This window comes from Oncorhynchus keta, chromosome 1 (assembly GCF_023373465.1).
Source record: "Oncorhynchus keta strain PuntledgeMale-10-30-2019 chromosome 1, Oket_V2, whole genome shotgun sequence".
In the NCBI taxonomy this organism is placed as follows: Eukaryota; Metazoa; Chordata; class Actinopteri; order Salmoniformes; family Salmonidae; genus Oncorhynchus; species Oncorhynchus keta.
In genome coordinates, this window is record NC_068421.1 from 60,605,840 (window position 1) to 60,631,141 (window position 25,302).

Genomic DNA, 25,302 nt, shown 5'->3' on the forward strand with positions numbered 1-25,302 from the left:
TAAGGATTTGAAATAATTTTTATTGAAATATGTCAATTCCAGACCTAATCCCTTATAGTTTTAAAAAGCGTGCTTTGGGTTTAAGTGCCAATATCCCAGACTCTCCTCCGAAGCCATTTGTAGTCATATGAAAACCTATACAACAGGTCATTTGGCACATTCAACTCATACCATAGTGTTCTGGACTGGCAATTCATTCTAAAAACAACTTAGCTCCATATCTGAGCAAATAAATGCCGTAACCATCTTTATTGATGAGTACGGCATCAAAATAGTTTTGACCGCAAGAGAAATGTATACAGTAATCCTTTCAGAATGTCACTATAAAAACAACTCACTCCGAGATGAAAAGTCACTTATTCAAAGGGTTCCACGGTACTGGGTGATGCTGAGAATCGATTCTGGTCACAAAACATTCCATCCAGGGGCAATCTCAAATCATCCCCAATAATCAGCATTGTGATAAATGAATCTGAGTATTGGCCATGTTTGGATTTCAGGTGGTGATGATACATTACATTGAAACATCTGAGCGCATGGATATCCCATTTGAAGTGAATAAGAGCCCCCTCTCACATCATAACCAAAGACTAAATTTCATAGGGCAAATGACATCAACTAAATCAACAATTCTTTGTAAATGGTAAGTAGAACATAATCAAATGATTTTGCTGTTTGCTTGTGGGAGAGCATTATTTTGCTATTAATGCTGGTCAGAAATAGTTACCATAGAGGTTTTATCAGGCCTTTGCTTGGATTTGTATTTCCTTAGGAAGCGGTTTTAAGTAAAGATACAAATACTGGTCATTGTAACATTCATAAAGCACGAACTCTGATGGACAAAGGGAAACGTCTCATTTGGACAAAACCCAGGTAAGAGTAACAAGATTAACCATATTCACGTAGAAAGGTCGAGCAGAAAGGCATTAGTTGACTAGACCAAAATTGACTGAACAGTGATTTCGGGAGATTCCAAAAACATTACAGCGTTCCTGATCATTTCAGGAGTTCAGGACACAAAAGATCTGGAATACTTTAGCCTGGCAGATACAAAGATAAGTCATCCACTCCATTTGGAAGATAGGCGAGGCTGGTCTTGGGTTAACAGTCTTGACAATCATGTAGATGAACAAGTACTAGATATAGGAAATAAAACCCTTGTTTAAGAGCCAATTGTTTGCATGAATTAGAGGGAAATTATACTACCAATATATTCAAGTACACTTTAAAACAGTCGCAAAGAAAACAGATACAATGGTAAAAGCTGCTGCATGGGGTATACTAATACTGTATCTTCAAACTTGTGATTAAACAGACTACGTTAGGTCAAAGCACCGATTATTTCATCTTCCCTGTATGCATTAGTTGATAAAAATACAAGGATCCAAATTTGCCTGGTGTACATGGCAGTTGGTCTGGCAAATTGAGTCTGACACCATTGTGAACTGGTTTAACTGCATAGGGAAAACAACCTCGATCCATTGCATACAGGCATAGCGAAGTACCATCACCGTAACCATATGAAAAACAAAATCAGAGCTTGCCCTGGTGGTGAAAAGAAAACACTTTCCCAGCTTGTGTTAACCCTTTCAATTCAGTAAGCTCCTATCACCTGAGGCTGCTCTTACATGATGTCCTTCTGGTTAAGACATTTGAACAATATGTAAGGAAAGCCAAGCAGAGGCACCTATGCCTGACTGGATTTTGTATAGCATTGTCTTTATTAAATTGATGGGGATAGGTGCATCTCTTTAAAAAGGAAAGAAAATAATGAACTGCAACAGATGGACAATTTGATTGCCAAGGCAGTTTTTGCATAAAATACTGACTAACATTCAAGATGTGAAAAAAAAAAAACAAGACACTTCTTTGTAGTACTGATATTGAGGAGTGTAAAATAACAGAACTTGTTACTCCTATAGAAGAACAAAAATGAAATAATAAATAAATAAAAAAACAGTAAAATAGAGTTTAGAATCTTCCATTTCAATTTATGGGGAAAAATGTGATACCATAATTCATTACATTTTATCTGTTCTCAAACAAACTATTTGCATTTGGCATAAGATCTGCCGACTCCATTTCAGTGTCACCACCACGGCAGTCTACAAACCAGGAAAGGCTGTTTGGAGATCTCCAAAGAATGTGTTTATTCCATTTCGAGAGATCTCTGTGCACTTAGGACAGAGTATGAGAAAGAGTATGAGAAACAGCACGCAAAGCTTTTCCGGATGCAGTGTAGCTACACAGAGATCTGGTCAAACATGCCAGTGTCACATCTTCGAAAGAAAAAAAAAGAAATGTGGTCTGCTTTGTCCTCACTAGTGCTTTTGGCCCCAATGAGGGGAATCATCCATCCCTTCATGGCATATTTAGGAATAATCCCTCCCTTCATGGCATCTTTAATAAGTTATTTTAGAGCTAACAGAATCCAGAGTTTCTCTTTCTTCGGTTTACAGAGAGAAAAGAGAAAATGTCAACCAGTCCAGTTTTGAAGTTGCTGTTGATCATACTTTGCTATAAGTTTCTTTATATGTGACAGTTTGCTGTGTAGATATTCACAGCGGTTCTTCTCTTGGCTATAGTTTGGATTAGTCTGTGAAGGAAAGTTTAAAAAAAAATCAGTGTTTGTTGAAAAATGACCTGAGCAGCTTTATATGAGAAGCAGAATCGTCAGATGCAAAGATTACCTTTTTTATTTTACGATACTCTTGGAGTATCTGGTTGTGGATTGTCTAAAATTAAAGACAAAATGGCAAAACAATTAATAAACGTGTCAATCAGTGATTATCAGAACATTAACTACAAATTCATTCTGTTGAACATTGTAATAATAATAACACAACACCATATTGAATCCTGAAGTTGAACATTGGAACAATAACACCATATTGCAGCTTAGGTAGAACCGTAGACAGTATGCTTCAGTGGGCCAAAGGGGTCGTACCTTGTACTTGTCTGTGCCTTGTTGGAGCTGCTTAAGCTCAGTGTCGAGCACAGTGAACTGCCGGGTGATGCCCTCTATCCGAGCGTGGAGGCCCCGGTACTCACTATACTCAGTATTAAAGTAATTCTTGTATGTTTGACGCTGCTCGGAAGAGCCAATCACTGTATACTCCCTGTTCAGAAAGAGGAAACAGAATGCAGAACTAAGAGTGGAGTACTTCAATGAAATAGCTTTCAATTGCACAATTTCCTAATACATGTAGTTTTATAAGAGGTAGGAAGTGCTTACGATAAATAGTCTGCCATCTCAGTCGATGACGAAGGAACACTGGTGTTGCACATTCCATTGAGATCTGAAAGGAAGCACAAGGTTACTTTGTAAGTGAAGTTTAACAATATATCGATTCTATGACACCAAGTAAAACTTTTTTGGCTAGGTAGTTAATATTAGCTACAGCTAGTCTACTGTACCTGTGACAAAGCTTAGGTGTTTCTCCTCCTATAGTTTGTAGTCAAATATTTAAAAAAATGGTGAGCCAACATGTTCAGCACTTTCACTGATCAAAACTCGTTTTATGGCCCACTTGTTCATCTGCAGCCGACAGTGAGCAATATTTTAGGAACATCAAATTACGCTAAAATTGAAGAATCGAATTGCGATACATATCGTATCTGCTCCTAAGTATCGTGATAATATATTGTGAGGTCCCTCACAATTCCCAGCCCTACTTTCTTAATTGAAGCCAATAATCTCACTGATCAATTAGGGCTTTCATTCACAAGAACGCAGACTGCAGTAATATACAGTACCAGTCAAAAGTATGGACACCTACTCATTCAAGGGTTCGTTACTTTTGACTATTTTCTACATTGTAGAATAACAGTGAAGACATCTAAAAACTATGAAATCATGTAGTAACCAAAAAGTGTTACATTTAAATATTTTTTATTTGAGATTATTCAAAGTAGCCACCCTTTGCCTTGACAGCTTTGCACACTTGGAATTCTCTCAAACAGCTTCACCTGGAATGTTTTTCCAACCGTCTTGGAGTTCCCGCATATGCTGAGCACTTGTTGGCTGCGTTTCCTTCACTCTGTGGTCCAACTCATCCCAAACCATCTTAATTGGGTTGAGATCGGGTGATTGTGGAGGCCAGGTCATCTGATGCAGCACTCCATCACTCTCCTCCTTGGTCAAATAGCCCTTACATAGCCTGGAGGTGTGTTGGGTCATTGTCCTGTGGAAAAACAAATGATAGCCCCCACTAAGCCATAACCAGATGGGATGGCGTATCACTGCAGAATGCTGCGGTAGCTACGCTGGTTAAGCGTGCCCTTGAATTCTAAATAAATCAGTGTCACCAGCAAAGCACCACCTCCTCCATGCTTCACCTTGGGAACCACACATGCAGAGGTCATCCGTTCACCTACTCTGCGTTTCACAAAGACACAGCGGTTGGAACCAAAAAAACTCAAATTTGGACTCATCAGACCAAAGGACAGATTTCCACCGGTCTAATGTCCATAACTCATATTTCTTGGCCCAAGCAAGTCTTCTTATTGATGTCCTTTAGTAATGATTTCTTTGCAAAAATTTGACCATGAAGGCCTGATTCACTCAGTCTCCTCTAAACAGCTGATTTTGCAATGTGTCCGTTTCATGAACTCTGAAGCATTTATTTGGGCTGCAATTTCTGAGGCTGCTAACTAATGAAATTAATCTCTGCAACAGAGGTACCCCAGGTCTTCCTTTCTTGTGGCGATCCTCACGAGCCAGTTTCATCATAGCGCATGATGGTTTTTGCAACTGCGCTTGAGGAAACGTTAACATGTTTTAAACTAACGGACTGTTTCTCTTTGCTTATTTGAGCGGTCATAATATGGACTTGGTCTTTTACCAAATAGAGCAATCTTCTGTGTACCACCCCTACCTTATCACAACACAAGTGATTGACTCAAACACATTAAGAAAAATAAATACCACAAATTAGCTTAAGGCACCTCATGAAGCTGGTTAACCTGTTGTGTGTAGGGGCAGTATTATGATGTTTGGATGAAAAACGTACCCAAAAGAAACTGCCCATTTCTCAGGCCAAGAATATTCATATAATTGTCAGATTAGAATAGAAAACTCTAAAGTTTCCAAAAACTGTCAAAATATTGTCTGTGTAAAACAGATCTGATATTGCAGGCAAAAACCTGAGGAAAATCCAACCCGGAAGTGCTGTTTGTCCTGAAAGCTCTGTTCCATTGCCTGCCTTCGCTCCATTTACATTTTTATTTTTTTTATTTTAAATTTCAACTTTATTTAACCTCATAGTCCGCCCCATCCCGCATGCGGTCGCGTTACTACAGCCTCAAGCTCATTACCATAACGCAACGTTAGCGATTTCTAAAAATCGCAAATGAAATTAAATATGCCTGCTCTCAAGCTTATCCTTTTCTTAACAATCCTGTCGTCTCAGATTTTCAAAATATGCTTTAGAACCAGAGAAAATCAATAATTTGTGTAAGAGTGGTGATAGCTAGCTTAGCATTTAGCGTTAGCATTTAGCACGCAACATATTCACAAAAACCAAAATAATTTACCTTTGAAGAACTTCAGATGTTTCAATGAGGAGACTCAGTTACATAGCATATGTCCAGTTTTTCCTGAAAGATTCTTGTGTAGGACACAACGTTCCGTTTTGTTACTATGCATTTGGCTACCGAAACTAACCGAAAATTCAGTCACCTACACGTCGAACTTTTTCCCGAATTAACTCCATAATATCGACTGAAACATGGAAAACGTTGTTTGAATCAATCCTCAAGGTGTTTTGTCATATCTCTTCATTGAAATGCCGTCCCTGGAAGCCTGCATTCTTCTCTGATTCGGATGGATAAATACTGGTAGCTGACTTTTGCGCACCAATTTCCACGCAGACACCGTGCGGGACACTTGGCAATTGTAGTCTCTTATGGTCAATCTTCCAATGATATGCCTACAAATACATCACAATGCTGCAGACACCTTGGGAAACAAGAGAAAGTGTCCGTTCATTCCTGTCGCATTCACAGCCATATAAGGCGATCATGGAAAACGTAGCCTCAGAAATCCTGTTCATTTCCTGGTCGGTCAAACATCTTGGTTTTGCCTGAAGCATTTGTTCTAGGGCACTCACAGTGAAAATCTTTGCAGTTCTGGAAACGTAAGAGTGTCTTCTTTCCAAAACTATCAATTCCAAGCATAGTCGAGCATCTTTTCGTGACAAAATATTGCGCTTAAAACGGGCACGTCTTTTTATCCAAAAATGAAATACTGCCCCTATAGGACTAACAGGTTAACTAGGCAAGTCGGTAAGAAAATTCTTATTTTCAATGACGGCCTAGGAACAGTGGGTTAACTGCCTGTTCAGGGGCAGAACGACAGATTTGTACCTTGTCAGCTCAGGGGTTTGAACTTGCAACCTTCCGGTTACTAGTCCAACACTACCCTGCCGCCCCATTTAAAGGGATACCAACCAGATTCATTTTCCTATGGCTTCCACATGTTGTGAACAGTCTTTAGACAGTTTCAGGCTATTATTGTGAGAAAGATCACATTGCGTCGCTGGCTGGCTGGGTGCCAGCAGGATTTTGCATGCGCAACAGCTTGGAGCAGACATTTTCTCTCTCTCTCCTATTGAAGAAGCTATCGTCCGGTTGAAATATTATCGATTATTTATTGTAAAAACAACCTGAGGATTGATTATAAAAACATTTGACATGTTTCTACGAACTTTACGGATACTATTTGGAATTTGTCTGCCCGGTCGTGACCGTGGATTTCTGAACATAACACTCCAACCAAATGGAGGTATGTTGGATATAAAATAATCTTTATGGAACAAAAATGAACATTTATTGTGAAACTGGGAGTCTCGTGAGTGCAAACATCCGAAGATCAAAGGTAAGCGATTCATTTTATTGCTTTTCTGACTTCCGTGACCAATCTACTTGGCTGCAGCTGTTTGTAATGCTTTGTCTGCTGAGAGAGATGCCCTTACATAAACGCTTGGTATGCTTTCGCTGAAAAGCTTTTTTGAAATCTGACACTCCAGGTAGTTTAACAACAAGCTAAATTGCATTTTGCTATATTGCACTTGTGATAACATGAAAATGAAATTTTTTTTGTAATTTAATTTGGCGGTCAGCGGATGTTGACGAAAATGATCCCGCTAACAGGATGGGTGCATCAAGAAGTTGAGAATGCAAAGAGTGTGGAAAGCTGTCATCAAGGCAAAAGGGTGGCTACTTTGAAGAACCTCAAATAAATATTTTGATTTGTTTAACACATGATTCCATGTGTTATTTCATAGTTGAAGTCTTCACTACTATTATACTGCTCTTAAACGCTAGTAAAACCAAATGCATGCTTTTCAACCGTTCGCTGCCTGCACCCGCACGCCTGACAAGCATCACCACCCTGGATGGTTCTGACCTTGAATATGTGGACATCTATAAGTACCTAGGTGTCTGGCTAGACTGTAAACTCTCCTTCCAGACTCATATCAAACATCTCCATTCATACGCCATTCCAAGATGGCGTAGCAGTAGGTCGTCCTGTCGTATCCCCTGTATATATATCGTCTATTTTTCGTTTTACATATTTTTCTTCGCATATCTTTAAAAACATTTTGCTAAACCTAAGCTTCCAAATACTCTCCTGCAACCCGCCTCACCCAATGTAGCTACTTTTTCCTAAAGTATTTATATTTACTTCGGAACCGGAACCCTTCAACTGAAGCTAGACAGCTAACCACCAGCTATGCTAGCGGTCTTCATCTAACCGGTCATCAGCTAACCTTTAGATCGGAAAGCTCTCGCCAGTTCGAACAACGCAACGCTAACCAGAGCATAACGGACCCATTTATTTTTTATCCCCGGATTCCCACCGCAAACAGAACATTTTTCAGCTGGATCTTCACAACTAGCTATCGAGCTAAACCGCTACCCACGACCGGTCTATCGATGTCACCGCATGAAGAGGAATAAACAGACTCACCCCATCGCGACATCCCCCAAAGGCTAACTCTAGCCCTTGCTATCTCCTTGCTTGCTAATTCGGCTTGCTAACTGCTAGCTTGTTTAGCCCAGGTCCGCTAACTGCTACCTTGTTTACCCCGGCCTGCTAACGGTTAGCTTGATAGCACAGGCCTGCTAACCGCCTGCATCGCCGCGTCCCAAACACTCGTGGCCCATATGTACTTTCTATCTCTTCCCGATTTTTATTTTATTTATTTATTATTTTATTTATTTTTTACAATTTGTTTATACCTTCCGGAAACCTGCCTCACCCAATGTGATACGGAATCGCTATTATTTTTAATTTTTAGACACACTCAAGAACCTCCAGAAGCTAACCAGCTATAAGCTATTTAGTCATTTTTAGTTTTTTAACCTGGATAACATTCGCCAGTCCAGCTCCCCTGCCCCATCCACCGCTGCCCCCTGGACACTGATCACTTGGCTACATAGCTGATGCACGCTGGACTGTCCATTAATCACGGTACTCCATTCTGCTTGTTTGTTTTATCTGTCGGCCCCGTTGCCTAGTCAACGGCATTTTACCTGCTGTTGTTGTGCTAGCTGATTAGCTGTTGTCTCACCTACTGTTTTAGCTAGCTTTCCCAATTCAACACCTGTGATTACTGTATGCCTCGCTGTATGTCTCTCAAATGTCAATATGCCTTGTATACTGTTGCTCAGGTTAGTTATCATTGTTTTAGTTCACAATGGAGCCCCTAGTCCCACTCCTCATACCCCTGATACCTCCTTTGTCCCATCTCCCACACATGCGGTGACCTCACCCATTACAACCAGCATGTCCAGAGATACAACCTCTCTCATCATCACCCAGTGCCTGGGCTTACCTCCGCTGTACCCGCACCCCACCATACCCCTGTCTGCGCATTATGCCCTGAATATATTCTACCATGCCCAGAAACCTGCTCCTCTTATTCTGTCCAACGCTCTAGGCGACCAGTTTTGATAGCCTTTAGCCGCACCCTCATACTACTCCTTCTCTGTTCCGCGGGTGATGTGGAGGTAAACCCAGGCCCTGCATGTCCCCAGGCACCCTCATTTGTTGACTTCTGTGATCGAAAAAGCCTTGGTTTCATGCATGTCAACATCAGAAGCCTCCTCCCTAAGTTTGTTTTACTCACTGCTTTAGCACACTCTGCTAACCCTGATGTCCTTGCCGTGTCTGAATCCTGGCTCAGGAAGGCCACCAAAAATTCAGAGATTTCCATACCCAACTATAACATCTTCCGTCAAGATAGAACTGCCAAAGGGGGAGGAGTTGCAGTCTACTGCAGAGATGACCTGCAAAGTAACGTCATACTTTCCAGGTCCATACCCAAACAGTTCAAACTACTAATTTTGAAAATGACTCTCTCCAGAAATAAGTCTCTCACTGTTGCCGCCTGCTACAGACCCCCCTCAGCTCCCAGCTGTGCCCTGGACACCATTTGTGAATTGATTGCCCCCCCCATCTAGCTTCAGAGTTTGTTCTGTTAGGTGACCTAAACTGGGATATGCTTAACACCCCGGCAGTCCTACAATCTAAGCTAGATGCCCTCAATCTCACACAAATCGTCAAGGAACCCACCAGGTACAACCCTAACTCTGTAAGCAAGGGCACCCTCATAGACGTCATCCTGACCAACTGGCCCTCCAAATACACCCCCGCTGTCTTCAACCAGGATCTCAGCGATCTCAGCGATCACTGCCTCATTGCCTGTATCCGCTCCGCAGTCAAACGACCACCCCTCATCACTGTCAAAAGCTCCCTAAAACACTTCTGTGAGCAGGCCTTTCTAATCGACCTGGCCCGGGTATCCTGGAAGGACATTGACCTCATCCCGTCAGTTGAGGATGCCTGGTCATTCTTTAAAAGTAACTTCCTCACCATTTTAGATAAGCATGCTCCGTTCAAAAAATGCAGAACTAAGAACAGATACAGCCCTTGGTTCACTCCAGACCTGACTGCCCTCGACCAGCACAAAAACATCCTGTGGCGGACTGCAATAGCATCGAATAGTCCCCACGATATGCAACTGTTCAGGGAAGTCAGGAACCAATACACAAAGTCAGTCAGGAAAGCTAAGGCCAGCTTCTTCAGGCAGAAGTTTGCATCCTGTAGCTCCAACTCCAAAAAGTTGAGACACTGAAGACCATGGAGAACAAGAGCACCTCCTCCCAGCTGCCCACGGCACTGAGGCTAGGTAACACGGTCACCACCGATAAATCCACGATTATCGAAAACTTCAACAAGCATTTCTCAACGGCTGGCCATGCCTTCCGCCTGGCTACTCCTACCTCGGCCAACAGCCCCCCCCCGCAGCTCCTCACCCAAGCCTCTCCAGGTTCTCCTTTACCCAAATCCAGATAGCAGATGTTCTGAAAGAGCTGCAAAACCTGGACCCGTATAAATCAGCTGGGCTTGACAATCTGGACCCTCTATTTCTGAAACTATCCGCCGCCATTGTCGCAACCCCTATTACCAGCCTGTTCAACCTCTTTCATATCGTCTGAGATCCCCAAGGATTGGAAAGCTGCCGCAGTCATCCCCCTCTTCAAAGGGGGAGACACCCTGGACCCAAACTGTTACAGACCTATATCCATCCTGCCCTGCCCATCTAGGTCTTCGAAAGCCAAGTCAGCAAACAGGTCACTGACCATCTCGAATCCCACCGTACCTTCTCCGCTGTGCAATCTGGTTTCCGAGCCGGTCACGGGTGCACCTCAGCCACACTCAAGGTACTAAACGATATCATAACCGCCATCGATAAAAGACAGTACTGTGCAGCCGTCTTCATCGACCTGACCAAGGCTTTCGACTCTGTCAATCACCATATTCTTATCGGCAGACTCAGTAGCCTCGGTTTTTCGGATGACTGCCTTGCCTGGTTCACCAATTACTTTGCAGACAGAGTTCAGTGTGTCAAATCGGAGAGCATGCTGTCCGGTCCTCTGGCAGTCTCTATGGGGTTGCCACAGGGTTCAATTCTCGGGCCGACTCTTTTCTCTGTATATATCAATGATGTTGCTCTTACTGCGGGCGATTCCCTGATCCACCTCTACGCAGACGACACCATTCTATATACTTTCGGCCCGTCATTGGACACTGTGCCATCTAACCTCCAAACGAGCTTCAATGCCATACAACACTCCTTCCGTGGGCTCCAACTGCTCTTAAACGCTAGTAAAACCAAATGCATGCTTTTCAACCGATCGCTGCCTGCACCCGCATGCCCGACTACCATCACCACCCTGGATGGTTCCGACCTTGAATATGTGGACATCTACAAGTACCTAGGTGTCTGGCTAGACTGCAAACTCTCCTTCCAGACTCATATCAAACATCTCCAATCGAAAATCAAATCAAGAGTCGGCTTTCTATTCCGCAACAAAGCCTCCTTCACTCACGCTGCCAAGCTTACCTTAGTAAAACTGACTATCCTACCGATCCTCGACTTCGGCAATGTCATCTACAAAATTGCTTCCAACACTCTACTCAGCAAACTGGATGCAGTCTATCACAGTGCCATCCGTTTTGTCACTAAAGCACCTTATACCACCCACCATTGCGACTTGTATGCTCTAGTCGGCTGGCCCTCGCTACATATTCGTCGCCAGACCCACTGGCTCCAGGTCATCTACAAGGCCATGCTAGGTAAAGCTCCGCCTTATCTCAGTTCACTGGTCACGATGGCAACACCCATCCGTAGCACGCGCTCCAGCAGGTGTATCTCACTGATCATCCCTAAAGCCAACACCTCATTCGGCCACCTTTCGTTCCAGTACTCTGCTGCCTGTGACTGGAACGAATTGCAAAAATCGCTGAAGTTAGAGAAATGTATTTCCCTCACCAACTTTAATCATCAACTATCTGAACAGCAAACCGATCACTGCAGCTGTACATAGTCTATCTGTAAATAGCCCACCCATTTTCACCTACCTCATCCCCACAGTTTTTATTTATTTACTTTTCTGCTCTTTTGCACATCAATATCTCTACCTGTACATGACCATCTGATCATTTATCACTCCAGTGTTAATCTGCAAAATTGCAATTATTCACCTACCTCCTCATACCTTTTGCACACAATGTATATAGACTCTTTTTCTACTGTGTTATTGACTTGTTAATTGTTTACTCCATGTGTAACTCGGTGTTGTCTGTTCACACTGCTATGCTTTATCTTGGCCAGGTCGCAGTTGCAAATGAGAACTTGTTCTCAACTAGCCTACCTGGTTAAATAAAGGTGAAATTAGAAAAATTAAAAAATAAAACATGTACAAAACAGTGAAAATAAAGAACGTAGGTGTCCAAACTTTTGACTGGTACTGTAGGTATAGGATTCATTCATCCATTTTATCAATTCATTTCAAATTGGGATGGATATGTTGAGTAGATAATGCAATCTTTACATTTTGCAAAATGTCTCATTTATCACCAAGGTCGAAATTCACGAGATGGAATCATGCTTAACAGGTATCCATCCCCCTTCTGCCAATCGTTTATCTAATAGTACAACGACACAGACTTTTCTCTGTACATTTAGAGAGGATGAGATCCACACCATAGCTTGTACATGTCTCACCTGTGCTGCTGTGTGGAATACTACTGCTCTTCAGGTTCTCAGGGCTGGAGGTGATATCACAGGCTTTTTTTGGCTCAGGAACACGCTCCTCTGCTCCTTCCCTCTCCTTCTCTCTCGCTCTCCCCCTCCCTTCCCTCTCTTTGGACTTTTCCTTGTCTTTGTGTTTTTTGGACTTCTTCTTGGACTTGCCATGCAGGGAGGGCAAGGTGCTCTTGCTCTGGGGCCCATCAAGGCCGGAGTGTCCGAGGGACGAGAGGCCCAGGGTTGGTACGGACAGCACTGCAGGCCCAGAGAAGACTGGTGGCTGGCTCAGTCTCTCTGCTGCAGCGGCCTCTTGGCCCTCACAGTCTCGGCCATTGTGGCTGGAGTCGTTACTAACGTCGGAGAGTGGGTCGAAGGGCCGGTGGATGTCAAGTAGGGGGAGCTGGGAGCTGGACGTCACGCCTTCAACCGCTGGCGCCACAACCACTGCCCCACTCCCCTCCTTTCCATTGGACGAACTCTGCTTGCCATTTATTGGTACCGCTGTTTTGTTAGCCATGTGTGATATCCTGGGCTTTTTGTTGGCCAGAGGATCGATGAAATCTGCAGCAGGTCGTTTCTGGCATAAACAGAGTTTAAGGCAGAAAATTAAAAACGGAAAAATGGACTCACTTCAACTAAGGATTCGAAGAAAAAAACACAAGCAGATAACTATCACTGACAGATTAAGATAAAGAATATCTACTAAAATCCTGAGTATAAACTTTAAGCTCGTGGTGGTGTGAAGCAGAGAAGGTCAGAGTGAAAGGGATCTCAGCCACATTGAGAGTATGATGACTAGGGATGGGCATTTCACTATTCAAATAATCTCAAAGACATTTCTTTCCAGATAGCAGGATAGCCCCCCAAACACATGCTTTTCTCTTGACCAGAATGACAAATGCATATGGCAGAAGTAAACAGCAGACACTGCTTTTCTCTGTAGTTTTTCCACTAAAAGCAAGTCAAAAAGAAGTCTGATTTTCACCTTGATTGGGCTTAGTCACAAAAAATGTGTTTTGCAATGATCTGTGTCAGGTCTTGTGGAAACTGTTAGGTTTGAAGTGGGGAGAATAGAATACCAATGTCAGGGCAGACTGGAGTAGAGGGCTAAATGCGCTGCAGGAGCTCAACACAGTTATAAAAACTACATTCAAAAGTTTGCTATATTAGATTAAGTATTTCAAATGTCATGGTATATCCTTGTGGGTAATATCACAAGGACAACGTAATTTCATTTATAACAAAGCCTTTTCATTGTCAAAACAGGCCTTAAAAGATCTGCAAAAATCAACACCCTCTCAAGTAATAGAATACTAACATCTGTTCAGATATCTGGAAAACAATGCCCATCCAAGGATGACCATCCCCTTTCCACACAGTGCATGGTACTGTACTACTAACAGACTACATTTGACCCAACCTACACTAACAACTTTGGAAGTGGCTGACCTAATCACAGTGGAGCATAAAGTACTTTGTTATGAAATAACACTGGGTACAGTTTGGAGTCCTCTGGACCGTCACGGCTGTATAACCTGTTTAGTTTGGTAGAACTCCTCGAACTTCTCTCACCAAACCCAGACTGACCACAAAAACCCACCGAGGAGCAGTTGTGTATGTTTACAGCGAGTGTTCCAAAACACCCCCTTTTCAATGAACACCAGAACCAACTATGTGTACGGAGGAGGGTGTGTACTTGCTAATGCTTAAGAAGGGAGGAAACAAAGGACATGCAGTGTCTCAGGAAAACTCAGAGGGGAGTCTGAGTAACTACAGTAACTCCTCTTAATGGGACCAAACAGTGGAAGGCCCTTTGAGGACACTCTGTAAGGAGTGGGAAGTAAGTGGTTATAAGAAGGGGAGGAGCAGGGGCATGGAGACACGAAGTAGAAGAGATGGCTCACCTGCGATGGGGAGCTGCTAGCCAGCTCTTTGGGAGGGCTCACTGGGAGTGGGACCTCAGCTGGAGGAGCCACTGTGGTGGTGCTTGGAGTCTGACACATTTTCCTAAAAAAAATAATTTAAAAAAGTCAGAAGCTGAGTCACCACAGACATAAATAATACATTGCGTGAGCCCAATTCAGACATTCATTCTTTTGGAAAAACTTCCTGAGTTCAGGTTAAATCTAGTGCACAAGTACATTCATCGAGTTGGCAAGTCTGCCATGTAACTAGTTCTGAGTCAGTGTGTTCAAAGCACCAACTCAAAAGGTAAATTCTCTATATTTTCTTATTACCTTAGATTTGTGTGCGTTGTGAAATTGTTAGACCTTACTTGCACTGCTAAAGCTATAAATACAAGCATTTCTCTACATCTGCAATAACATCTGCTAAACACATGTATGTGACCAATACAATTTGATTTGACTCACAGTTCCAAAGGACCTGTGACATTTGCACATGACCATATTATGGTGGCCTTGCTCTACATTCTGTTATTTTCCTTGTCTCAGACAGAAATACACATTTAACTGACCTGTTTAAACAAGTCAGACATCATAAATAGATATCTGGCAAAGCCTTGGGTGAGATGCTAAGTATCAGCTGCTAAATAAAAACACGGTATACAGAGGTTGTGTGATGTGTACATCAACAGAATATTATTTGCGTATGTTGGTAGAGTGTTGACAGTAGGGGGCAGTGGGATACAGTGGGGAATTATCCAAGTCCTGCCCCTACAGAGGGGGAGAAAAATGCAAAAGAGTAAGAAACGCTAGAGGGGTGGGGAGAACAGCCTAGGGAAGAGGCTGGCTGCTGTGCAGTGGTCCTGTCACAGCTGAAGACTAAGGAGCCTCAACTCAAGCCTGGACCTTGAACCAGTGCCACCTCACACATGGATCAGCATGTGCTGGAACAGTGTTGCATCACATGTCTTCCAATCATTTTTCTGCACTACACTTGCATGACCATAGCTGGTGTTCAAACATTGTGGGAGGGTGTTTAGCTGATAAGCTAGCAAAGGCTCAAAGTGCAGTCCAAAAAGACATACGGTAGGAGTCTCTTGCTTTTGGATGAATTCCACAGAAACATTTAATCATTGAGAATGTGAAATATTCCCTGTTATATTGAGTCCAACAATTTTGGGTCAACTCAGTAAACCCAACTAAGCACGCTGCAATGCCCGTTCTATATTTAGCTGCGAGCTGCATTTCCTTACTGCCCCAGATCTTGAGAAACCAGATTTCCCCCCCTGGTCCCACCAGTAAAAAAGCCAGTTAGGCCTGTCAAGAACACAGGGCAGAGAGAAAACCACACATGGTGAGCGGTGGCCTGGTTTCAGACTTGAGTCTGTACTATTCCTGAGGATATCTGGAACTACAGCACCTGGGATTCTAAGGCAATTTGTTTAAACTAAGACAAAGCTGAGGTGATAAAGTACACAAATCAAAGTGAAGAGGATTCCATTATTGCTGGTTCATGCCACTGGCAGTTGTTGACATGTGGAACTGTACACAAAATAACTGGTTTTAATATGCCATGCAATATAGTAATATAGCACCACCTAGCACATACCGAACAAGGATCCTCTTCAGAAGTTGCTGGTCTCCCTCAGTGTAGCCTGGCCAGTCCTTCTGGATGTCCTTGAACAAAGAGTCCTTCAATGTGAAGGTGTTGTCTCTCACATTTAGGTTAGCCACCTATAGACAGCAATCAATACAGGACATTAATGCCATGACAGTATTCTGGAGGAATGCATTTTATAAACCTATCCTCAAGAAACACACCATTAATACCCTGCAACACTGGCAGTGAGTTGTTTGCAGTGGGCTGGAGGGCTGGCCTGTAACCACAGGCTAAGCCCCTGGCTCTAAGGGACTTCTAGGAGGTGGTTTGGGTCCTGTGACTAACTTATCTGTTGAGGACACTGGGCTCAGAAGGGCCATGGGTCTGCCAAGCTCCAGTACAACTAACCTGTTGTGAAAGACACCGTACCTTAGGAGCGTGACTGACTTAACTAACCTGTTGCAGGAGGCTGTCCAGAGAGTCCTTGTCAAAGGGCAAGAGGCCATCCTTCTGAAGGCGCAGGATGAGCTCAGGCTTTCTGTAAGGCTTGAGGGCCAGCAGGTGGGTGAGGCGCTCCCTCAGGGGCCTCTGCTGCGCCGTGCTCTTCTTCGCCGCACTGCTAGAGATGATGACAGGCCGCGACGTCCGCCGCGATGGAGCGATGTCAGACAGCCCAGGTGCCGGTTTCCGGATCTGCACCTTCTTACCTGATTAGATCAGAGACATGGTTGTGTGTCCGAAAGGTTGGGCTTGTGGGACATAACCATGAGAGGTTGGCTTTGTAGTGAGAAGTTGTTCGTAATCAATCTACAGTACATCTTCAAAAAGACACTTAAAAGCCATCAAAATGTTTAACAGCGAAAAGTACACATCGAGCAGTACCTGTTATAATATCAGGGTGAACATCATAAATGAACCCAACTAGTCTATATAGTCACCACAGTACAAGTAGTTGAACAAGCTGCTTCCTGGCCAAACAGCTACATTAAACATATCTGTGAACCTATGATGGCGTTTGTGGCGACTGGGCAGTTAGGCAATTGGTTTGGTGCCAAGTCACAGGCGTGACATTGTGAAGCTCTGAGCTCCTAAACATCCTGCCAAGTCAGCCCCTTGTGCCCTACACAGGGAACCATGAGCCTGCAATTACACAAAGAGCTCAGCCACTTTTCACCAGAATTAAGGTCATGTGGAGATAAGAGTGTGACTAAGACAGCTTGGGAGTGAACGGAAATGACACTACACCGTTTTAACTTCCCCTCCAACAAGTAAATTGCAGTGTATCCTAAAAGTTTAATCAAAAACAACAATGCATAATAGAGATTCTGCGGTTTGATTTCTAGGTACATTTGTTTCTGTTCAGGGCTGCTATGGCCTTTACTGAACTGCAGCAGAACCAGTTTCAGTATGCAGCTCTCCTGTGACTAGTAAAAAGCCCACACAGTATGTTTGATGTTCACTTGAAGCAGCCCTGCGTGTGTTTTCAGTGTGGAAATGGCATCTCTACCCTGGAGGAGGCTGGATAAGAGTCTAAAATCTTTCCCACTAGACAGGGCCACACTAGAGGTCGGAGCGCTTGACTGATGTGGAAATAACCCACATGTTCAATAAGAGCCTGGCTGATGAGCATGCTACTGCTCTGACTGCCTGGCGTGCTCCACACCCTGATACGAGACAGTTTACCAGGGAGCGGCATTCACATGAAAAATGTCCCTCCCACTGAGTCAGCATTCACTCACCCTGGATGTAAACAGACATGCGGGAACATTTCTCAAAAAATAAACTTGATAAATCTTGTATGCATCCATCCTAGACTAGGGCTAAATTAGTAGCTCATGTTTTTGACTGATTTGGGTGTGACCACAGCTCAGTGTAGACAATGCATAAGGGCCTTACCCACGTATCTCCCCCCAGGCTTGATGACGATCGCACCCCTGCTGCGGGTCTCCTCCTCTGCCTGAGCCATGCTTTGCCTGGCCTTCTGGTAAGAGTCGTCCGTGGCGCACACCGTGATCTTGTCCTGGATTCCACCCAGGCAGTCCAGCTGAATGCTCCCCTCACTGAGACAACACATAGGAGAAAGGTCAAGTAAGTGACCCTCTACCCTTGCTACCACTGAAGGAAAAAAAACTTAGGTGAAACACTGTACTGCCTATAAATACTAGTGAGGAAGTACATTCAGTAAACGTTTTATGCCCAACGCTCCTAGCCGGGTTAATATTCATGACATACCACTGCCTTGAGGGCATTATAACTTGATACTCTATTCAACAGTTGATTCACACATTAACAAACCAACGTTGCATTAAATCCTAATCTTTCCTGGTTTCCTCCTTTAATTCCTCCTAACTTTGATGATGGTTTGGCAGAGGATGAAATAAAGTTGGCAGCTCTGCCTCTGGTTTATATTGGAATTAGGGCCTCATAAGCATCCAGGGTGACGGGTGATCTCCAGCCAAACACATCTCATTAGAAATGGTTGAGGACATGATAGGTGTTAAAACACCAGACAGTCAGAGCCGAGACTTAGTTCCTCTCCTTACGTCAATACGCAAACATCTGACTCAATTCAATACATCTGCACAACATTGTTCTTCAGACTCCAGAGGCAGATAGGCCGAAGACCACTAGAGCAGATAGGAGAGTACTAAAAATAATCCTGTTCAGCTCTTAACCATGTTAACAAAATCCTCCGCATGGGGCCATGGTACAGAAGCTTCAATCCAAAACAGAACTCTTTAAAAGGGTGTTAAATGTATATATAATGCGTGAATGAGTGACAAATGTGTGCATGTGTTATATGTCAAAGAGGGGATGAGGCCAGTTCCTCTGTGGTCCCTCACCTGGTGATGTACTGCTGGATGCAGTCAAAGCTGCCCTGTGGGTTGTCTCTACCCACATTGGACAAGTAGAAAGTAAACAGTCTCAGCTCATTCGGATTTTCCGACCACGGTATTGAGATTTTCTGTGGACAGAGAAAATAATAAATCAAATGGTTAACATCCTTCCCTGAGAGTGCATTTAATGATAAATATAGGAAAGGTCATCCATAATCTGTTACAATCAATACAACCACCAGCTTGTGACAGATTTAGAGAATTATTCATACAGCAGTTTGCCAAATCTCTCACTGCCCTCCATATACACTAAAACCACTTATGAGCAATCTCGTGTACAGTAGGTCTCCAATAGGGGAACCATATCAGCTTTAGAAATTAAACTACAAATATCTGCAAAGCTCTAAATGCTGGTTGACCCACTAAGCGTGCCCCAGGCCCATCTGGTGTTCTGACAAGTAATGCATTGACTTTATTCACTGAACTTGTCCCCTGGGTGACCTCTTCAGATACAGTAAACCCACTCACCACCCAGTCACATATGAGCAAGTAACTGACTAAATAAAAGGAAACACTTTAGGAAGACCTCTTCCCATGACAGACTGACCAGGTTTAAGCTATGATCCCATAGATGTTATATAGTAAATCTAAGGCTGTCCGACTAAAAAGGACCGGTCGAAATTTTAGAACCAGTATTTCTTCCACATGTTTTAATCAAATCAACTATATGTAGGCTACTGAGTTTGTCTGTTTTATGCATGCTGTGAATAAATAATTAAGACAATTAATTAATTGTACCTTTATTTAACTAGGCAAGCCAGTTAAGAACAAATTCTTATTTTCAATGACGGCCTAGGAACAGTGGGTTAACTGCCATATTCAGGGGCAGAATTACAGATTTTGACCTTGTCAGCTCGGGGATTCGATCTTGCAACTTTCCGGTTAGTGGTCCAACACGCTAACCACTAGAGTACTTGCCACCCCAAGAGTGAGCCTGAGATCAAACTAGTCTAACCAAAAGAAGAAAAAAAAAAAAGGTTCCCAGTGACACGCCGAGAAGACGATCAAACTTAAAAACTATCTAGAGGAAGTAAAAGTCGTAACATCGGTGCCCAAGACCCATAACTCATGGTACCTTGACATGAATGGGGTATGGCAGCCGACAATCAGAGTTCCACTTCTTTCATTAAAAAACAAGAAACTGCGGTTGTAGTGGGCTGGGCTAAGGAATGAAACCATTGGACACCGGAGAACTGGAAAAACATGGCTTGGTCTGATGAATACCGGTTCCTTCTGTTTCACGCTGATGGGAGGATTAGGGTATTGAGAAATCCATAAGTACATGTATCCATCATGCCAACTTGACAACTGCGGAAACTTTGGAGTCAACGTGGACCAGCATGTGGAACGGTTGACACATTGTAGGGTCCATGCCCCGACGAATTGAGGCTGTTGAGGGCAAATGGGGGTTTAACTCCATATTAGCAAGGTGTTCATGTTTGGTACACTGTGTATATTTCAAGCTTCCACAAGTGTGGTTCCTAAGTTAAATGAGATGTTAGTTGCTTAATTTTCTTATAGTCATGTATAAAAATTCCCAGTTGCTCATTATTTTGGCTGCCATGGCTAGAAGAGATCTTGGACTTCGAAAGAGTGGTTTCAAAGGAGCATAGGGGATTTCAAGTGTGTGTCTCACCAGATCGCAACCCAATTGAACACTTATGGGATACTCTGGAACAGCGCCTGAGACTGAAGGGTGTTGTATCCCTCCAGAGTTCCAGACACTAGTAGAATCTGTGCCATTGAAGCTGTGCTATTATTTTGGAAGTTGCCTGTATGTGTACTAAACAAACGTGCCGTATAGGTATGTGTGTCATTTATTCCGCGTGGTGGTGTGGGATGAGTAACAGGGTGAGGCTTCAAGCTAATACAGGGGTGCATGGCTTCAAGCTAATACAGGGGTGCATGGCCGAGCTAGGTTAGCCCACATGTTCCGTGCTGTAACATTCTTAGTAAATGCAAATACACAGCCAGCTAGACGCAACAGAGTCTCACCCCCCACTTAGACAATTGCTCCGCTGTGCCAACATTACAGGTGTTACTTCTAGCAAATTTGGAAATGACTACCGCCCAGCGCTGAGGTCCAGATGCATCTAATGACAGCGGCCACACTGGTTTTTTTAAAGAGGGAAAATTATTTGTAAGATGCAAGCAGCAACAAGAAAATACCAATATTCATTTAGACAGGTGTTGCTGAGCTGTCAGAGTTCAGTATCTAGGACACAAACACCACAATCTTAGAGAAACAGTGAGTAGGCTAAACTGGCATTAACCTAGAGTCGATGTCCACGCCCCATGGAAATTAATTAGCATAAGCAAATATCTGTTTAATCTAGATGTTTTTCCATGGGCTGAGTATCAAATCGACCACCCGCATCTGCAGTGGAAGGTGGCAGATCTACAGTGGTGTCAGACTAGGAGACATCCCGAAAATCGGGTCGTCACACAAACATTCTTAAGCTTCCGAAAGGTTTGGCCGACAAACTAATAGGACTCAAACAATACGAACTCCACAAGATTTGTCTGAAGTTGGTACCACCATGACCACCTTCTGTCTGAAGCATCCTAACAGTTTGGGCTACACACTAATATGACACCATCGAAAGGTAAGATTCTTAACCACGTTTCTCTCTAGGATGCCCACAAGCCTCGTCTGAAGGTAGCGCAGTACAAGTTAAAACAAATAATGGAAGTACTAGTGTAAAACAAAATCCCTTCTGATATAGGACAGACCCTTCAAAACATACTTCCTTTTTTATAGATATTTTGACCATCTGTTTTGCCATGTAGGAATATGCTTTTCTATGGGCTAATAGCAGTTAGGCCAAATTCAATTAATTTTTATACTAAAATTCCAAATCAAAGAGGTAAATTATCCTTGGAATGACAATCTTAAAACAATTCCATATGTTAGTTTAGGATGGGTTCGTAAATTCAATCTGGAGTGAGTGTGCTCAGAGTGCGTTCTGGGCGTTCGTAAATTCAGACCGTTGTCAGATTGTCCATTCTTAAATTCAGAGCGCACACTGGAGTAGGGTTGATCTGAGCTTTCTGACCCCACAATGGCAGTCAAGTATCCAAGGCAACTGGCTAACATTGACAAGCTTGATAGCTACTTCCAGACACAAAATGAGAGAACACCTCACTGACCCTTTTACTGGTTAGGCTGTTTTCAGGTTATCCAGACTGTGCGGCTGAAAATTGTATTATGCTTTTTTGCCAACGTTTACTAACAGTCCATTTTCAATGGGTGTGGAGTGTACGTAAATTAATAGATTATTCTGCAAATTTCCAAACACATCCTTAGTAGAAACCAGGCCCCTTAGACCTTAGTGGTGAATGGACAGACATAAGCGTCCCTCTTCTCCTACATAGGAACAGATAAATCAACAAATTTCCTCATTTTATCCTAGACTTATGCTTGCTGGGGTAGAGGGTAGTTGGGTATGTGAGCTAGTCTGTGTTGTCTAACAGGAGAGGAGTGAGGCAGGGCAAGGGCTGTGTTGGGGTAGTTGGCTGGCTGACAGACAGACCCCTGGCGGCTCCCTGCAGTGTTGGAGATCAGTGATTCACTCGGCTCTGTTTACCCAAGGTCCCAACACATGTGAAGCCTGCAGGTGGCCATCTATAAATAAGTGTCCCCGCCTTCCTGGGAGCCAAGGGCTCTGTTATGTGAGATGCTGAGCCTCCGCTCCAGTAAAACCCTGCCTTACATGCTCCACATGAAGAGATCTAGCCTTTCACAGCGCAGAGTTATCAACGGATTGCCTTGTAAGTTTATATGAAACTCAATGGGATTAGCCCCATTTACTAATTGTCCAGTTGAGGTAGCCTGGATATTACATTAATCTTGCGTCACAAGAACAAAACAAATACAGGAAAACAGTCATGCTTCCGCACTCAAAGGTTCCGCTGAATGTTATCAACATTCACCGCTTCCTGTTAACTGAGGTGACTCTGCATATGTGCACACTATACACTTACGTTGAAATCTTCCTCAGCGGTAGGAGTGTGTTACCCTCACACACACACACAAAACATATAATGGAAGTGTGTGTGTGTAACCCAAGATGACTAAGAGGGAATGGAACTCACGAAGGCAGAGGGGTGAGTCAGTCTGACACTACAGGATGACAGAACCGGGCCTGACTAAGACTTCGCGTAATAGATGCCCTGTTCCCATTGCAGGCATGGGGCCAACCAAAGTATTGCTGCAGTAATGGGCTACTGGCTGAGCATACTGGCAGTTATCCATGTACACTGGAACTTCACGTAGACATGTTACCATCAGGTGGTGACTGACAACCCTCTTTATAAGCCTTGTTAATCCACAAAAAACAGTGCCCCTCCATAAACCACTGCATCCAGCCAAACCAGAAAGTTTGGAAGCAGCCATCTCCCAGAGGAAATGCTAAAACAAAATGATGCATTACCAAAACATGGAGCAAATGTTCAAATGAAAAAATGGGAGCATGGAAAGAGGGGAAGTTCACCCTCAACAAAAAGCTGAATGAACAGCACACTCCAGTGTACCCTCTGGCCCAGACACAGTTCCCCACCCTACCCCGCTAACATTTGAAAAGCAAGTGGATTTTAACCATTTTCAACCCCCTTCTCCCCTTTTATTTAGCAAACAAAGCCTCTTTTCAGGCCGGGGGGGACTCGAGAGGACTGGCCAGTCACTGCAGCTCCTCTGGTCTCATCCTCAGCACTATAATTAATTAAACTGCGGCAGGAGAGGCTGTGTAAAGCGGGGGGCCATCGTCGCTGGCACATACCGGTCCGCGCCAAATACAGCCAGACACACAGCCTGAGGAACACTGATACAAACAGGATGTTTACCTTTCCTGGCGGTTCTTTGAGCTGGTTCTATTATGGCACCCTGACCCTGGAAGTGGCTGTGAATGAAAGCTCTGCCAATATGAATGAATGTTAATGTTATGGGACTCACGGAGCAGCCGACATCATTTAGCAGCTTTCCCCCCCTCATTACCCGCTCTCATTAGCGTTCCAGTGAACTCTAAAAAGGTTCAAATCCAGCCCAGCCATAACTCATCACGGAAAAACACCATCTTTTCTAACCCTCTGATCTCAAGTTGATAGGACCAATTACTGATCCCTCCTCTCCCAATACAAGCATCTGAAATGAGCCAGGGAGGAAAAATGCAGGCATCTGATGGCGATACACCACAATAAGAATAAATCAGCTGCTCCTTCAATACTCTGGATTTATCAAATATTACAGACTGAGGGTTAAAGACATTCAAGAGAGAAGTTAAAAAGAACAATCCAATGGCCAGAAACCTTTCTTTCTATAATCACTCCCTGGATTGCTAGGACCCACCTTCCTTCTCTACATGCTACTGTTCAGGCAGCCCACCTAGCTTTAGCTTATCTAGTCCTAAACAGTACTGATTAGACGTAAGGCCTACCTAGCTTATCCAAACCAATAAATTAGACACGTTAGCAAGATCTGAGGCACCGCTCCAGTTTAAGTTCTGGAGACCTCTGACATGATAACAAATATATTAATCTACACAGTAAACACCACAGGGTATAAGGCAAGACATGAACTGTTTGAAAAGTTTTACCTCTGACATAGAGTCTGCTCCACTGTGACCCACATTAGTAAGCTTTCGTTTGGTGGAGAAACGTTGGACTAGCAGAGCTAAATGTCTTGAATGAATACAATGCTGCTCATAATGAGAATGCAACAACGCTCACCTTAGAAAAAAACTATTTTAATGCTACTGCAGAATGTATGGGTGAATTGTACAGGCTATTGCTGCTAGAACTGGAAGAGTGATGGGCTGGTCTGGGTCCTTGTCTCTCAGCTTTCCTTTCCTTTCCCTCCACACTGGGAGGGGAACCACTACTCCAGGGCTGTGAGAACAATTGTGCTCTTCCTGCTCAGTGCAGCCACCCTAAAATTACAGGAAAATCTAATCCTGCCAGTCACCTGCAGACAACAAATACAGCTCACTGCAGTGACAGAGGCAATTTAGTCAGTGCCTGGTTATACACACAGGACAGTCACTGAGTTAATCATTCTTTACTGATAAGTGGTGCAAACTGAACATATCATTTGAAGACAGTGATCCCAATTTAACTCGGACAGATAGAAAATTAAAAGGTTTATAAAAACTACAAATGCACTTACCCCTTGGCTTCCAGTAAATCGTATCAGTGGTTGTGAAGACAGGCCCTGAGAGAGATGGACGAGAACAAATTAACAGTCACATTGAAAAATGATCATACTGAACAAGTAAATTTAGCGGGTAAAACTTCATAGATCCTGC

At 43.4% G+C, this 25,302-nt stretch overlaps 1 protein-coding gene across 1 annotated transcript in view; it reads right to left on the reverse strand.

Annotated features, from left to right (window-relative positions):
• LOC118389851 (RNA polymerase II elongation factor ELL-like) overlaps positions 1-25,302 on the reverse strand; it is a 46,432-nt gene continuing 21,130 nt past the window's right edge. Inside the window, exons 2-12 of the mRNA XM_035779767.1 lie at positions 25,164-25,208; positions 18,950-19,071; positions 18,003-18,166; positions 16,563-16,813; positions 16,116-16,240; positions 14,507-14,609; positions 12,579-13,179; positions 3,236-3,299; positions 2,948-3,119; positions 2,691-2,735; positions 1-2,596 (exon numbers count right to left, since the gene is read on the reverse strand). Coding sequence (XP_035635660.1) covers positions 2,477-2,596; positions 2,691-2,735; positions 2,948-3,119; positions 3,236-3,299; positions 12,579-13,179; positions 14,507-14,609; positions 16,116-16,240; positions 16,563-16,813; positions 18,003-18,166; positions 18,950-19,071; positions 25,164-25,208 — 1,812 coding nt within the window. The 3' untranslated portion in view covers positions 1-2,476. The remainder of the gene's footprint in view (positions 2,597-2,690; positions 2,736-2,947; positions 3,120-3,235; positions 3,300-12,578; positions 13,180-14,506; positions 14,610-16,115; positions 16,241-16,562; positions 16,814-18,002; positions 18,167-18,949; positions 19,072-25,163; positions 25,209-25,302) is intronic.